At 37.1% G+C, this 17,500-nt stretch overlaps 2 protein-coding genes across 2 annotated transcripts; both read left to right on the plus strand.

The window, feature by feature from the left end:
* Window positions 1-9,505, plus strand: foxred2 (FAD-dependent oxidoreductase domain containing 2). The gene is made up of 10 exons (XM_051713718.1): window positions 1-134; window positions 485-707; window positions 2,562-2,867; window positions 2,954-3,205; window positions 4,834-5,166; window positions 5,276-5,442; window positions 5,532-5,697; window positions 7,737-7,963; window positions 8,225-8,395; window positions 8,545-9,505. Exons 2-10 carry the CDS (start codon window positions 490-492, stop codon window positions 8,769-8,771), a joined length of 2,067 nt encoding a protein of 688 aa, XP_051569678.1. The 5' UTR covers window positions 1-134; window positions 485-489; the 3' UTR covers window positions 8,772-9,505.
* Window positions 9,506-11,036: 1,531 nt separating this feature from the next.
* On the plus strand, window positions 11,037-17,355 carry LOC127450043 (ankyrin repeat domain-containing protein 54). Its single transcript, XM_051713754.1, has 8 exons — window positions 11,037-11,712; window positions 11,902-11,949; window positions 12,041-12,139; window positions 12,709-12,780; window positions 13,528-13,575; window positions 13,741-13,865; window positions 15,724-15,831; window positions 16,956-17,355. Exons 1-8 carry the CDS (start codon window positions 11,346-11,348, stop codon window positions 17,028-17,030), a joined length of 942 nt encoding a protein of 313 aa, XP_051569714.1. The 5' UTR covers window positions 11,037-11,345; the 3' UTR covers window positions 17,031-17,355.
* Window positions 17,356-17,500: the final 145 nt, after the last annotated feature.

Raw genomic sequence — 17,500 nt, forward strand, 5'->3', positions numbered from 1 at the left:
AGCTACGCTACGCTCTTCTCTGTGGACGATGTTACGAAAGCCGCTCCGCTACAAAGATGTTGTGTTCAAAAATCCTCAGATTGATCTCCCCTTTTTCAGCTATTGAAGTATCTTGGGAGCAGCTGTAGTCGACGGTATATCTATTTAATGCCAAAATATTGACACGTTACAGTGTTTTTCGCAATGTGTAGGTGTTGGATGTTGCCGCATCTCTTGGAGCCATACTTGACTGTATCAGTTTAAACCAAATAATCTACTGTTTATTACGTGTGTATTTTGGTATATATATTACAAAATGCATGTGATTCATACCTTTATGTTTAATTGTGAATTTGATGAAATATTTCTTATTATAAAAGTTTGTTTTCCTTAATGTGAACATCTTTATAAATAGTTGTTTTGGTTTCAATAATGTATATACTTTCTCCAATCAATTTATTTTCTAATAATAATGCTCAGATATTCTGTTTAATTCTAACCCTAGGCCTCATGGGTCTCCTTCAGCCTCTATTCTGGCTCCTGTCTGTCCTGGTCCTGGTCCTGGTCTTGGCCGGTCCTGGTCCTGGTCCTAATAACACACTGAGGCATGAGTACTGTGTGCTGGGAGCTGGACCTGCAGGGCTCCAGATGGGCTTTTTCCTCTCCAGACGTCAGAGAGATTACGTCATTCTAGAGCGAAACGCAGGACCAGGGAGCTTCTTCAACAAGTGTGTGATCGCTTAATGATAGAGCAGGTTTTCTCAAACTGAACCTAAACTGTTGCTCTGAAATAGAAAGGGCTACAGAACATCATCAAATCAATGTAACTTGACTTCATGCAGCAATGCTTGTTACAAATAACTAAAAATAACAAAGACGTCACAGAAACTGATTGGATTGTTTAGGTTGTCTTTGCATTTCATTGCTAATTGTTCTTTGCCGCAATAGACAGCAGGGTGACAAACGGCATATAAATTATACATTTTGTATACAACATAATGCAACAAATTATGCACACAAAGTTTCTAAAATTAAATGAACTCTAATTTTACACAGTATTTACTCAGAAACATCCAAGCAGACACGACTTATCTGAAAATGTCTGAATATCCCCCGATTAATTGACCGGCCAGATATATGAATCTATCACTATTTAAAGCTACACTATGTAAGATTTTTTGTCTTACCCCGATTCACTATGGTAAGCCTATAATGATGATTTCTATTTTAGAGCTGTCGGGACGGATTTGGCAGGAAACGGCATACTTCCGTCAGTCGTCTGTGCATGTTTACGTCATGTCCGTAAACAACGAAAAGAAGGTCCAGCTACTACAGCGCGTGTATATGTGCGGTGATAGGCATGGTGGCAGTTTGAAGCTGACAGCTTGTAGCCACAACAAATAAGCAACATTAACCATAGATCATTCCTTAAGGCAACCCTCTGGGGAATCACCCGAATTCAAAATAAAGACATTTTGAACCAAGCAAAAAGGGAAAGCGACAGAGCCCGTAATAAAACACGACACAACATCAGCTTGGCTTTTTCAGAGGTATCGATCTGAAAGGATTTAAAACTGACCCAGAGATGGCTTTTTTCTTGCTCGAACAGTAAGATATTTTATTGGACCGATAGTTAGCCAGGATGCTCTCTTAGAGCGGTAGTTAGTTAGATAGCGTTAGCCACTCTAATGGGGTATTTTATTATGTATTGTAATACTGCAGTGCTTGATTTAATTTGAGGAAGGACAAACTTAATGCTGGTAACAGTGCCAGTCTCTAAACCAGTTACTACATTGGTCTATTTGCCTGCTAGCTAAGTTATACTAGTTTCAACCATTTGACTTTACCTAATATAAGACAAGCAATCGTTATGTCTAATGTCATCGTTGCCTAATTTCTGTACAGTTATTTATTTTGAAACAGTTGTTTTCAATGAGTCAAAACAACAGCGGAAGATACGCTACTTTCCTGCTAATAAGACATATTTTTCGGATACCCGTCATTTTCTTCCTTTCATTATTTATTTATATTATTTTTTGAGGGGAGGGAGTGAGATTTATTGTTGTTAATGACATTCGCTCTGATAAGATGATCATCTGTATCCATGGTTACACTGGTACTCCTCAAACCATCAGATTCATCCGAGCAGGAGAGCAGAGCCGAAGCCCGACTGACGTAATTACCAAAACAATGTTCCTCCGCATATAACTTGCAGTTCTATGCTTAAACCGCTAGAGGACCAAAAGTTACATAGTTTAGCTTTAAAAGTTAAATGTAAAATGTAAAGACATAGCTAAAGACGCTGTCTATATTTACATTTTTTAATTTAGCAGGCGTTTTTATCCAAAGCAATGAACAGATGGGGTTAATTGAGCATAAAGGAACTGACAATATTATCCGTGCCTCATTACTAAATTTCTATTGTTCAGCACTTACACTACTGCTCTAGCTTTGCACTATTCGGATTTCAAGGGGAAATCCGAATAGTGCAAAGCTAGAGCAGTAGTGTAAGTGCTGAACAATAAAGGATCATTTTTATGGCAATAGAAAGTGGCTTTATATATTTACTGTTTTCTTTTCAGATATCCTCGCCACAGAAAACTCATCAGCATAAACAAAATATACACTGGAAGGCGGAACAAGGAATTCAACTTGCGTCATGATTGGAACTCCTTGTTGAGTGACAGGCCCGACCTCCTGTTTCAGCGAATCAGCCGAGAGCTTTACCCCAGTGCAGATGACTTCCCACGCTATCTCTCAATGTTTGAACAGGAGCTTGGACTGAAAGTTAAATATGGAGTTGATATTGGGAGAATTAAAGCATTAGATTTGAATGGAAACCAAGGCTACATCCTGACCGATCAGAAAGGTGTCAATTATCAGTGCAGGTATGGCGACAAGTTTCAGTTTTATTTATTTACATTTTCAGCTGCTGCTTCACTATTATTCTCCATGCTTCCATCCCTCTCTGTAGTGTCCTGTTGGTGTCCACTGGCCTTTGGGTTCCTCAGAAGGTAGATTTTCTTGGCTCTGACCTGATGGAAGGTTATGAGTCAATTCCCACTGATCCTGAGGAGTTCAAAGACCAGGCTGTGTTAATCCTTGGCAAAGGAAACTCTGCCTTTGAGACGGCACAGAATATTTTGGGTAGAGCGAGTCGGATTCACCTGTACAGTCCCAGCCCAGTACGACTAGCATGGCAGACACACTACGTTGGGGACCTCAGGTATTAGAGACAAAACATAGAATTAAGGTTTCCTAATCTTGTTATAGCTGCAACCATAATGACCCCCTTTACACCTAGTATGAAGATGCATTTCAGGTTATCCGATCACAAGTGGTCAGTGTTAAATACTGGTGTAAATGGTGTCTAAAACGTTCTGTGATCGGATCACAGGAACCACATAAGAGGTAGTCAAAAATGCATGTGATCACATCGCATTTGAGGTGTATGCGCTAATTCCTCCTGATGCGTCCCGGACAGCAGCAAAGTGCCAACCCTCACCTGTCAATCAACCTCTGCACTAAAACAAGAATATAAAGGGAGAGTTCACTCAAAAATGAAAATTCTCTCATCATTTACTCACCCTCATGCCATCACAGATGTGTATGACTTTCTTTTTTCTGCTGAACACAAATGAAGATTTTTGGTAGAATATTTCAGCTCTGTACGTCCATACAATGCAAGTGAATGGTGGCCAAAAGTGAAAGTGAAGATTTAGAGTAAAAAAGGACTTAAATATTCATCTGTTTTTCACACACACCTATCATATCGCTTCTGAAGATATAAGTTTAACAACTGGAGTCATATGGTTTACTTTTATGTTTGCTTTATGTGATTTTTGGAGCTACAAAGTTCTGGTCACCATTCACTTGCATTGTATGGACTTACAGAGCAGAGATATTCTTCTAAAAATCTTCGTTTGTGTTCTGCTGAAGAAAGAAAGTCATACACATCTGGGATGGCATGAGGGTGAGTAAATGATGAGAGAATTTTCGTTTTTGGGTGAATTATCCCTTCAAACTTTGCTGGTTATGTGCGACTTTAAAAGGAAATAACCTTCCGATCAGAAAATTTGAAAACTTCACGGATCTTCTTCAGTGTGTCTGACATCAACATGCAGAAACACAGATGACAAGCACACACATTTGAAGCTCAGGTTAATACAGGTACTCCTCTAAAACAACAGATAATTCTGCTTGAAATGTTGCGTTTGTGCTTCGATTGAATTTCAGCTGCAACTGGGAGAAACAGCATGCCGTTTTTATTCACGCATTCTTTGTCTTTTATGACTTTTGTGCAGTTTATTATCATGCAGTAGCACACTGACAGAGTGATTGATGTATGACGTCATGAAACAGAGTCTCTCCCCTTGAAATCCGAACAAGTGACAAGGTGTAAACAGCGATGTATCTCTCCTGACCACATGTGATCGGATCACCCGAGACACATCTTAATGCCAGGTGTAAACTGGGTCAATGTGATTTACCCAAGTAGTAGATGTGCCTGTATCAACATTCCTATCAACCAATCACAGCCCTTTAAGTAACCCAACCCTTGAAATCAGAGAGCATTGAATGTTTGATTAGAATATTGTTCAAGGGCCAACAAAAATTTTTGATCTAGGCACATGTCCTACGTGTGTAAATCGCATTAGCACTACCTTTATTTCAAGAGAATATTCAGGACTGGAATGCTGTATTGACCAATCAGCATCCAGGACCAGAACTATTCATTTTTCTAATGACCTTTAGAATCTTGCCATATAACCTGGCTGAATCATAACATTCCATTTATAAATATTTAAATTCACTGTTTCGATTTAAAGCAGAACTCATTTTCTCTGTTTGTAGGGCAGTCAATAATGAGTTATTGGACACGTACCAGCTGAAATCTCTGGATGGTCTAGTAGAGGGCAGACTGGAGGAAATTGCCATTGTTCGTCGAGGAAGAGATGGAGGAAAAAGGAAAACGGGAAAGAAAAGAAGTGGAAGATCGGTGGAGGGAAAAGAGCAGCTGTATTTAACTCTGTCTGTACTTCTTGACGATCAGAATGGCAACAAAACTTCAATGGTCACAGCCCAAAATCTGCCTGGTTACCATACCGATAACTTCTCACTCAGGCAGCCATATGACCGAGTGATCCGTTGCCTGGGCTTCCGTTTCAACTTCTCCATCTTTGATGGGTAAAATTAAAAGTTAGAATAATGAATATTAACACAAAAAAGGCCCCACAGAATTTCGAGATGCCCTGTAGCTTATTACACTGATATAATATTTTTATTATTTATCCAGATCTGCACGGCCGCCACAAAGCAGTGGTGCCCGGGGCCGGTTGCCAGGGGTAACAGCCTGGTATGAAGGTAGAGGAACCCCCAACCTGTTTGTTCTGGGTACGGCAGCCCACTCCAGAGACTATCGCATGTCTGCTGGTGGGTTTGTTCATGGGTTCCGCTACACAGGTGAGCACTACATCTCACTTGAAAGATGTAATGTTTTTTCTTGAGAACATAATAGGTCATATTAAAGTACTTCTGTCTTGCTACTGTAGTGCGTTCTGTTCATAAAATCCTGGAGCAGCGTTACCATAACATTGCTTGGCCTGCAACAAAATTACCCCTCAGTCAACTGCAGTCCTGGATTCTCAGGAGGGTAAATGAAGCCTCTGGACCCTACCAAATGTTTGGAGTACTTGGAGACCTTATTCTTCTCCAAGGGTAAGAAATGCATGTGTCCGTTTGTTTCCTTCTGGGGTTTTTTTTAATTGTCACCAACTATCCTCACCATAACTAATGTTATTTCAATTTGGGCTTTATTATTATTCTGGCTTGAAAAAGCCAACATACTGTTCTACACTTTAGGCTTATTAGGATTTTTCCAAAATCCCTAAAGAAAAGACCAAGATTCTTAAATGTGACTCATACGACAGCTTTCAAGTTACATCCACCAAACTTGGCACAGACCTTCAGACTGTTCTGACTTGGTGTGTTTTGTCTTTTCTAACTGAAAAGACTAAAAGGCACTTTTAACTGTAAGGCGGGACTTCCTTTCTACATAGAGCTCCTTGGTTGAGCGTTCCAATTTCTCCCATTGCTTTTAATAAATGTGATAACTCACTAAATACAGTGAGGCACTTACAATGGAAGTGAATGGTGCAAATTTTTGGAGGGTTTAAAGGCAGAAATGTGAAGCTTATAATTTTATAAAAGCACTTACATTCATTCTTCTGTTGTACAATACTTGAGCATTATTTAAGCTGTAAAGTTGTTTACATCGTCAATTTTATGGTCGTTTTAATGTTTACGGAGCTACGCCATCATGGCAACGAAATCCTAAAATTGTTATAACTTCACATGGAAAAGGTTAGTAAGCAATTTTATCACATTAAAATCATATTAACATGCATACTGTTTACGCCTTGTGGCTATACTTTTGAAACAGTGAGTATTTGAATGTTCAAAAATTGGCCCCATTCACTTCCATTGTAAATGTCTCTGTAACCTCGATTTTTTATTTTTTTTAAGAAAAGCAAGGACGGGGGGGCCTGGGTAGTAAAGACGCTGACTACCACACCTGGAGTCGCAAGTTCGAATCCAGGGCGTGCTGAGTGACTCCAGTCAGGCTTCCTAAGCAACCAATTGGCCCGGTTGCTAGGGTGGGTAGTCACGTTGGGTTAATCTCCTCGTGGTCGCTATAATGTGGTTCTCGCTCTCGGTGGGGCGCGTGGTTGTGCGTGAATGCCGCAGAGAACAGTGTGAAGCCTCCACGCGCTATGTCTCCACGGTAACGCGCTCAACAAACAAACTTACATTTATTCTTCTGTTTAAACGTGTATTATTTGAGCTTTAAAGTTGTTTAAAATGTAGTTTTTACAATCGCTTTAGGGTTTATGACGTTACGTCATCATGGCAACAAAGTTGTAAACCGAAAAGGTTAGTAAGTGATTTTATCACACTAAAATCATGTTAACATGCATATTGTTTATGTGTTGTGGCTATACTTTTGATAAAGTATTTCAATGTTCAAAAATTGGCCCCATGGACTTCCATTGTAAGTGCCTCATTGTAACCAAGATTTTTGCTTTTTTTAAAGAAAATGAGGAACAAGTCAAAAATGTATTTTTGTGGTAATCAACATTATGCCACAATTGTTGTTGATTGAGCTCGACTTGTATTGAACCTGGAATATTCCTTTAATTGAAGTTTCTCTCTCTTTCTTTTCTTTTAAAACTTTTCTTAAATTTCAGTCCTGGCTCTTTCAAGCAAACATCAAAGTTTGTAGTATCTAGTTTCTTCTAACTACATTTCGTGTTTATCAGATGAAGTAATGTTCAATCCATTTGTCTCGTTTGCTCTTATCTTTTGGGCAGATTTTCTTTTGTTATTTTTAAAAAAACCGCTGCACCAGAATTTCAGGGTTTCTTGGTGGTCTGTCTGATGATCATGTAAACAGGCAGGACAAGTGGGTGTTTTTGTGTGAAGCATCTAACTCTAACCCTAACTCAAGAACTGCCTGGTCAATCACCAAAAAAGATCTGATGGGATTTTATCTTTGAGATTTGTATAGTGTCTTTTTAAATCTTCTTTATGTTCTGGAGATAGAGTCCCTTAGCTGGCACCTTCCAAAACATTCATACAATACATTAAGTTTGCTTTTAAATTAAACTGTTTGCAGAAGTGTGTGACTCATACAGACATAATACATTTAAACCAATTTTTTTATCTGATTGTTTACATGATTCTTTGTCTTTCCACAGGTCTCACTGTGAATATCTGGAGGAGTTTCCTCTGCAGGCCCTGCCTCAGCTGCCGGCTCTGTCGGGACGGCATGTCTCAGAACGTGGTCTTCTGGTGTTGGTCATGCAGTATGGACTGAACCGCACTGATACACTAGGGCCGGGTCGGGCCGAATCAGAATGGACCAAAGCATGGAGGTCAAACTTCCTCCATCCAGTCCTGTACTACTACAACACACTACCTACAGGTGAAGATGTCTGCTGTTTTTAAAGCCATTACGTTAGGTACAAGTCATGATAAATTTGCTAAGCAGCTTCAATTTTAGCACTGAACTAATTTTTTAGAAACAGTACGTATGTTTTCACACACTTGTAAGTTGTTTTGTGGATTATAGATTGTCAGTATAACCATGGATAGGTAAGCACAGAGAGTGTCTATAAACAAAGGAGAGATCTTGACGCATGACTTCTCATGTCCCAATCACACTCTAACCTATATGTTTTTATAGAGAAAGATATGAGACAGCGTCCAGTTGGCTGGCCCCTCCCACGACCTGAGGCACTACATCACATGGTGGAGGACTTTCTGACAGAGTGGGATCAGCCCATATCACACAGCCAACCTCTCAGACGCTTCCTTGAGCACTGCCTTCAAACTGACCTCAGGGCCTTTTATGCTGGTCCGTTTATTCAACTCGCATTAGTCACTTTGAGTAAAGAAATGAAATTTCATGTGCATATTCAGTAATTACCCAGAGGATTTTTCTTATTAGTGGTGCTTGCTAAGGCTTAATAATTAATTGTGTCTCTCTGTGTCCTTTTTTCACAGAATCATGTTTCCTTATGTCCCTCACCAATCGTAACCCACCCCTCTTCTGTCGCCAAGGTTACTTGAGAAAACAGGGTATTGTAGGCAACAGTCACCTATGGCAACATGCCCGTGAGGCAGGACTAATGCCAGATTACCAGGGAGATGTTGCCCCTAGCGATGACACATCAGTCCCCGAATATCTGACACATGCTGGCGCTGCTGTCGTCTCAGCAATGAATTTTTGACCTTTGAGGAGCATCAACACGAACGAAACCAAAGACTGGATCAGTTGTGCTTGTGAAATTGTGTGGTCTACCTCCCAGTTCTCATGGAACCTTTTATAAAGAGCATTTCTTACATTCTGCATGTTGAGATTATGATTGTACCATACCAGGTTAAATTAATAAAAAAGATAAAAAGAGTATTACCATGCTGTAGTTTTTATTAGCCAAAGTATACATTGGTATATTGTTGTATGGTGTTGGGTTTGTTGTGCAATACAATGCATACATTTATCAGAGATGTATTTTAACAGGGTGATGTGCATGTATTTTTATTTATAACTACAATAAAGGCGTCCAATTTCTGAATAATTAATTTCAGATAGGTTTTTGTTGCCCTTGGTTGGGGGGGGGGGGGGTTGTCCTCTTAAAAATAACATTTCTGTTATAATTAAATATTTGCCTGTATATACTTCAATAACAATAAACAAAGGTATTTTATTTTGCAACCTTGAGAAAATGTAGAAATCACCTTTTTCCAAAAGAACATGACTAGTGCATACTTGTACAGAATTAAATAAACACTGCATTTTAGCATACATATGTTCGAGTGAATGGGGGATTTGTAAACATATTATTGTAGTACCTTGAAAAAATATTGTATTTTATGTTATATAAACTGAAAGATTGATAAAAGTTTTTCCAAGACAAGTGGGCTATTTTTGCTTTAAAATGTAGTTAACAAAAATAAAGAGGTTGACAGCAAATTCAAGACCATTCATTTATAAAATAAATATAAAACATAATTAATATAATAATAAAAAATTTTCAAACGTGTTTTCATAAAATAATAAAAAATCATTTTTAGTAAAAAAAATGAAATATTTGTTGTTTTTTTTTAAATTACCTTTATGTTTCTATAGAAAAATATATTTTTAGTTTTTATATTATAGACTGGAAAATGAATAAAAGTTTTCAAACTCTATGAAAAAAACTGGGCAATTTAATAAAATTTAGCTAACAATAATAAAGAGGTTGACAGCAAATGTTAGACCATTCTTTCATTAAATAAATTTACAACTAAATATAACAATAAAAAAAGTTTTCAAAATGTTAAAGTGGGTAATTTTTGCTAATAAAATGTGCTTATAAAATAAAGATGTTCACAATAAATTAATTGTAGAATTGTGACTTGCTGGACATTTATCTTTGTTTTTATATATATACATATAAAAATCAATTTCAGTGGGAAACATCAGAATTTACTCTTTATATTTCTATAGTGAAAGATATTTTAGTTTGTTTTTATATTAAAACTCTACAAGGAAAAGTGGGCGATTTTTGCTTATAAATGTAGCTAACAAAATGTAAAACTTGACAAATAAAATCAAAACCCTTATCATCTTCCTTTTTATAAAATAGAAATAATACAATTCAACGAAATTATACTTTTTCAGTAGGGAAAAACTTTTCAAACTCTAAAAGGAAAGTGGACAATTTTTGCTAGTAAAATTTAGCTAAAGAGATTGACAGCAAATTCAAGACTATAAAATAAATATAAAACATAATTAATATAATAATAAAAAACTTTTCAAACTTGTTTTCATAAAATAATAATAAAAAAATATTTTTTTTTTTTACCTTTATGTTTCTATAGAAAAATATATTTTACTTTATTATATTAAAGACCGGAAGATTGATAAAAGTTTTCAAACTCGTCTTCTTTCTATCTAAAACTGAATTTCTTCACATTCCATCTCTACGCAATAATGTATTTCTTTTCCACAGCATTCTCAGAAAAGTCTGAAATAGTTAATTACAAAAATACATATTCTCTCATGGGAAGTCGTGTTACTTTGATATTTTATATTTTTATATTTGGCATCCAAAAAAAATAAAAAATAAATAAAAAATAAAATCGTATTCATATCACTCATTACTGTCACATATAACTAACTATTCTTTCCAGTACATTTATTCAGCCATTTACTTTAAATAAAAATAAAAACACAAATAGTTTTTCTACTGTCGGAACGATAAAGCGTCAGAAGTTATAGAATCGAAAACCAGCCAATCAGAAGGCTACGTCAAGCTGGTGACGTAAGATAACTTTCGTCCAATCATTTGACGTCTAAATATATAAATAGCGGGAGTTGCCGGAATACGGGTGAGGAAAAAATAAAAATTAAATAAAAAAATATAGCGCATCATACTACATACACACATATACGTCCTCTGATTGGACGGATGAGCTTCAACAACATCGATTTTGATTGGCTACCTTGGCCACCATGAATTCAGCCTGAGCAATGCTGACTTGTTTTGCTGAAAACAAGCGCAAAACATGGAAACAGCGACATTGTGGCTCAAATAGAAGCATAGTTCACTGCTTATTAGAATACGGAACGAATCATCAACATTATAATATCAAATCGCAATGGACAACAAAGCAACTCGGTTTATTTATGTCAAACCGTGGCCAAAAATGCAGTCTTGACTTGTGTGGAAATGCTGCGTTAGAATATTTACATTACTCGTAACCCTGCGGGTGATACTGACATTTACATGCTGACATTTATCCGTTAACGCCTTATACACATGGACGGGTCGAGCACACTTGTTGCAGCGGCTGCTTCGGAAGGCGAGCGGTCTAGTTCGGAGAGCGAGTACACGGTGACGAGCGGGCCTGTGGTAGACACCGAGAAACGGGAGGATGAGACGCCGATGGAGGCTGCTGCAGGTGCGGTCGGGTTCAGTATCTCTCGTCTTGATACGTTGAGCACGCTGAGACTGAACCGAAACCGACCGACAGCGGATTCGGATCTCCGGTACCTGCACTTGTTATGGCAGCCCGGTGAGTTGCTGCAGGCGGGACGGAGCTCGCCGGGAAAGATCACAGCGAGCAAGGTGAGGCGGCTGGGAAGAGCCCGGAGGAACATGGGGCCCATTGGAAAAGACCTGTATGGTGGGTTCATGCAATGCCATAAATATTTTAAAATCACACATTTTATTGCAACATGTAAACAAAATCTAGTCAAAGGAGTTAAATAATTAAATAATGGTTTAACTATTTATTAAAATAAATGATTTTGTTATTATTAAATTATTTCAATAATTTCCCTGTTAACCAATTTTTTTCTTCTTCAATTATAAGCTGTGAAGAGGCTCAGAGAAGCAGCAAACTGCAATGATATTGACACTGGTGAGAATGATAACTACTTGAAAAGCAGTCAAATGGGATGCAATCTGATCTACAGTGAAGTTACAATCTGTTCACTTTTATTTCCTTCTAGTTCGTAGGTTGCTGGAAGATGATATTGATCCTTGTGCTGCTGATGACAAGGGCAGGACGGCCTTACACTTCTCTTCCTGTAATGGCAATGACAGCATTGGTAAGCTGAGACAAATGCTATCATTTAACCTTAAAGTCAGTATGAAATCCAATGCACACTATATACTTTCTTAATACAATTGAAGTCAGAAGTCAGACTTCAACTGTACCTGCTCCTGTTCCTGGTCTCCTGATTCATCAGTGCACGTTATTCCAAAGAAAATGAATGTTTGTCTTGGTATATTTCAGCAAAATGTAATTACTTGCTCCGCCTCTGAAACGACTTTGCTTTTTGGCTGACATCATGAATCCCTCTCATTTTAACCCCTCCCTTCAATCGCCGGTCATTTAAAACAACTTTTCACGATCCAAACAATTCCAGTACCACATTTTTATGACCCATTCAAGTCTTGCCCCACATATTTTTCTTATTAAAAACGCCATTTCACTCAGATTTACATCACATTACTTAACCAATAAGGGTTGTGAATACTGTTTCATGTCATTCATAGCGGATTTTGCTGCAGCAATCTTTCCATTGTAGTTCAACTCATTGAAATGTTTTAGTGGATTATTTGTTTAAACAATCACTTTGTGTTTGTCCTTCTCTCTAAACTTGTAACAAAATAGTTCAGTTGTTGCTGAGTTATGGTGCTGACCCAAACCAGAGAGACAGCCTCGGAAACACGCCACTGCATCTGGGTAAAAATGTGCATTTATCAAATTTGCAACATGTCATGTTGATCAAGCCATGTCATGCTGAGCCAAGAGGCTCTGAATAATCAAAGTCATCCATATGAAGTGCTGATTATGGGAATGTTATCATCCTTAAAGGGATAGTAAAGGAATGGGGATAATTTCCAAAAAAATTCTCTAATCATTTACTCACCCTCATGTAGGTCCATACAATGCAAGTGAATGGTGATCAGAACTTTGAAGCTCCAGAAAACACCAAGGCAGCATAAAAGTGATCCATATGACTCTAGTGGTTAAATCCATATATTCAGAAGTGATATGATCGGTGTGGGTGAGAAACAGATCAATATTTAAGTCCTTTTTTCACTATCAATCTTCCCCCTGCCCAGTAGGTGGCGATATGCACGAAAAATGTAAATCGGCAAAAACAAAAGAAGAACTCTTAGGAGAGAAGAGCGCTTACAACAGCCATTTGAAAGGACTTAAATATTGATCTGTTTTACACCCACACCTATCATATCGCTTCTAAAGGCATGGATTAAACCACTGGAGTCTTATGGATTACTTTTATGCTAACTTTATGTGCGTTTTATGCTTCAAAGTTTTGGACCCTCTTGACTTGCATTGTATGAACCTACAGAGCTGAAATATTCTTCTAAAAATTTGTGTTCAGCAGAAGAAAAAGTCATACACATCCAGATTAAAGTGTATCGTACAGTGCTAAATGACTACTAACTAACTTATGTTCTGCAGCTGCCTGCACCAACCATGTGCCTGTCATCACAACCTTACTGCGAGGAGGTAATATAAAAAAATATGAATCGATTTTAAAACCATATCTGAATTATAGCTATACAGTGTCTTATTTGTTTGTGATTTTGTATTCCTATTGAAATTTGGATCTCTATGTCTACCCCTTTCAGAACCCTCTTTATTCATTTCAAATGTTGTATGTCATCCTTTTAGGTGCTCGAGTTGATGCATTGGACCGTGCGGGTAGAACCCCTCTGCACCTTGCCCGCTCAAAGCTCAACATTTTACAAGAGGGAGACTCGCGTAGCCTGGAAACCCTCAGAGGAGAGGTCACACAGGTGATTATAAATGCCTTAATGTGCTGAAGGGGTAGAGTTTGCCCATGTGGCCTCAACACTTATGAATACACTTAACGTATCTATTAAAGGAACAGTTCACCCAAAAATGAAAATTCTCTCATCATTTACTCACCCTCAAGCCATCCTAGATGTGTATGAATTTCTTTCTTTAGCAGAACACAAAGATTTTTAGAAGAATATTTCAGCTCTGTAGGTCCATACAATGCAAGTGAATGGTGGCCAGAACTTTGAAGCTGAAAAAGCACATACATGCAGCATAAAAGTAATCCATACGACTCCAGTATTTAAATCCATATCTTCAGAAGTGTTATGATACGAGTGGGTGAGAAACAGATCAATATTTAAGTCCTTTTTTTTTTACTATAAATCTCCACTTTAGCATTCTTCTTCTTTTGTTTTTTGGTGAATCGCATTCTTCATGCATATTGCCACCTACTGGGCAGGGAGGAGAATTTATAGTAAAAAAGGATTTAAATTTCGATCTGTTTCTCACTTTTCATACTGCTTCTTAAGACAAAGATTGAACCACTATGTTATATGGATTACTTTTATGCTGCTTTATGTGCTTTTTTGAGCTTCAAAGCTTTGGACCTTGTTGACTTGCATTGTATGGACCTACAGAACTGAGATATTCTTCTAAAAATCTTCATTTGTGTTCTGCAGAAGAAAGGAAGTCATACACAACTGGGATTGTGTGTGTGTGTGTGTGTGTGTAAATGATGAGAGGATTTTCATTTTTGGGTGAACTATTCCTTTAAATTTCAACATGTTTCATAGTCATAAATGTATAGTATGGTATTTGAACTGTGCGTCTTTAAAGGCAAAGTGTGTAATTTTGGCGCCACTTAATGGAATTGCAAAAATGATTGTTTTCAGACAAGTCTCCCGAACAGATAGTCTCGCCCCAAACTCACGGCATTGTTTGAGCCTGAAGTTGACATGTCAGACTGCCCAAACAGAGCAATATTTTGAGTCACATTTTTTACATTTTGTCAAGGGAATCAACAAACAAATGTCTCACTTAGAGGTGTCTGTGGTATAGGAGAAAGTAATAAGGCTGGATAAAAATATTGATTTGAATAATTGAACAATTGATACTGATTCTTAAATCCCAAGATCAATTTTTACCCAACCCTCCTGTAATTTGTGTCCAAAGACAAGATCCACGCCACCGATTTATCATTGAGTAATGCCGTTTTTATATACTTTCTGTTCTTTACAATCATTTGTTTATCAAAATCAACAAAAAGTAAATATTTTATTGTATGCAGTAAAGAAGCCATTCGACTCAACTCTCATTAATGTGCGATGCTTGCTGAACTGCCGCTTTTCTTAAAGAGACAGTACTGTTTTAGCACTTGTTCTAAAAATCAATGTTAATACTTTTAAGTAGTACAAATTATGCACATAAACAATAAACATGTAACAAATATGTTTGCAATTTTTCAATTGATGAATACAAAGAATTTGTACATTTTTAAAAAGCTAAAATGTGAACAAAATGATTAAAAAGTAATGATACATTTTTTTGTTGTTGTAATATTTAGATTTTCATAATGTACCAAGTTAGAAGGTCCCCTGTATAATTAATAGCATTAGCCAAGAGAGAATTTCAAATGGAAGCAAAATAGATTTTATAAAATATAACAAAATGAATCGATAGAATCATAACTGAAACAATTCGAATCGAGAGCTTGTTAATCATCAAATCAGGAAAACTGTATCAATACCCAGCCCTAAATTTTTACATTGAAAAAACTACACACTTCACCTACAGGTGTAGCGGAAAATAAACCACACACTATGTTGATATGACAACCTTTGGATATGTTTGTAGATTATTCAGATGCTGCGGGAATATCTGAATATAATGGGACAGAGTGAAGAGAGAGAGAAACTGGAGCACATCTCAACCCAACTACAGAACACCCGCACCAGAGAACAGGTAAAACACACATGTACCCAAAACAGACAGTAGATGTAACCAGGGGCGTAACCACAATATAAATTCAGATATGGCCAGATTTTCCCCCCAAAAATGTATATCCTTGTTGCTGTTCTGCTGCAGATCATTATGCACCGCTGTCTAATTGTCATAAAGTTGTTGCAGGAATAACATAAAGGTTTTAAAAAAGTTTAATTTTTAGCGTGCTCAGTAGTCTAACACCGCTCGTCAGTGTCATTTGAGATAGCCAATCAAATCGATGAAGGCGGGACTCAAGTTTAAGAAGCTAAGCGGGAACCTCGTGGATTATTCCAGCACCGTGCATCAGCACACAGTTCAGGTTAAGAGTGTTAGTGTCATGTGAGATGTATCTAACTAAACATGCAATATTTGACCACTGTTTTATGATTGAAATGTTGTACCAGCCGAAAGTAATTTCCAATTGTGCAAACTATTCTCCATTTGTCGAAATTCGCCATTTCAAATTTAAAATATGTCATGTACAGTACGTGATTCAGATGTCATTCATAATTGTGAATGTGAAAACATTAACGGAGCAGTTTTCAGTATATCGGGATTAAGGAATTAAATTAATGATGTTGTCTGGCTGGCTTTTGAAGTAACTTTTTAGAAAATTCACTTGACATTGTCTAAGAAAATTCTCTTAAAAAAAAAAAAATTGGGCGTTATCACCCAGATCAGAACTAGAACATGGTAAGACCTGTGACTTCAGTTGAGTTCTTTATATAGTGGCAAGGACTATTTCATATTGGGTATTTACAATCAATTTAAGATTTTCTTAATAATTTCTTTGGCTTTAATTCAGAATTTTGTACAGGATCTCCTATGAGTCTTTTAAGAACATTTTAAGAACATTTTATTTTGAGTATGTCTTGTCAGGTTTTTGCTCAAAAAATTAGCCACCAGTTAATGAAGTTCACCTAAAAATGGCCTTGGATGTAACACATGTAATGCTCAGGCTACAGAGCTAATGTACTTTTTGTTGTTTTTATAAATCTTGGTTGGGAAATCCATTGATCCATAGTCTACATTTGTTAAGTAGGGTTCTAGGTCTTTATTGTCACTGTGGCTTTGAAACACTTTGTCATTCTTGTATTTCACAGGTGGATGAGGTGACAGACTTACTGGCCAGTTTCACATCGCTTAGTATTCAGATGCAGAATATGGGAGACCGGTAGAGACAAATGGAAGCAAAGACGTGCCATTCTGGGAGAACTTTTAGGAAGATGAGTGTTTTGTTTGGAAAACAGGAAAAATTATTTATATATATATATATAACATCATGCTTGCATACGTACACATTCTGTGATATAATTTTGGTTAAATCCATTTTTGCCACTGAAAAAATTATTAATTGCCTTCACATTTTATTGTTGTTCCTGAAACAATGCTTATTCCTTTTTTATGCCTTTATTGTAGCCTACTATGTCAATGTTTACTGTAAGTTCATTTTTGTAATTGACTAAAACATGACCAAATAAATTACATGATGCCAAGATGTAATGAGGACCCCACTTGTTTATTTGTACTGCACTTTATCTTGCAACACTGCAGATAAAACAAAACACAAAATATCAGTTGTGCATTTGCATACTTATATAGGGTAAATATAAATTATGCATACGTTAATAGTAATTTTTGGGGAGCA

This window comes from Myxocyprinus asiaticus, chromosome 13 (genome assembly GCF_019703515.2).
Source record: "Myxocyprinus asiaticus isolate MX2 ecotype Aquarium Trade chromosome 13, UBuf_Myxa_2, whole genome shotgun sequence".
Lineage (NCBI taxonomy): Eukaryota > Metazoa > Chordata > Actinopteri > Cypriniformes > Catostomidae > Myxocyprinus > Myxocyprinus asiaticus.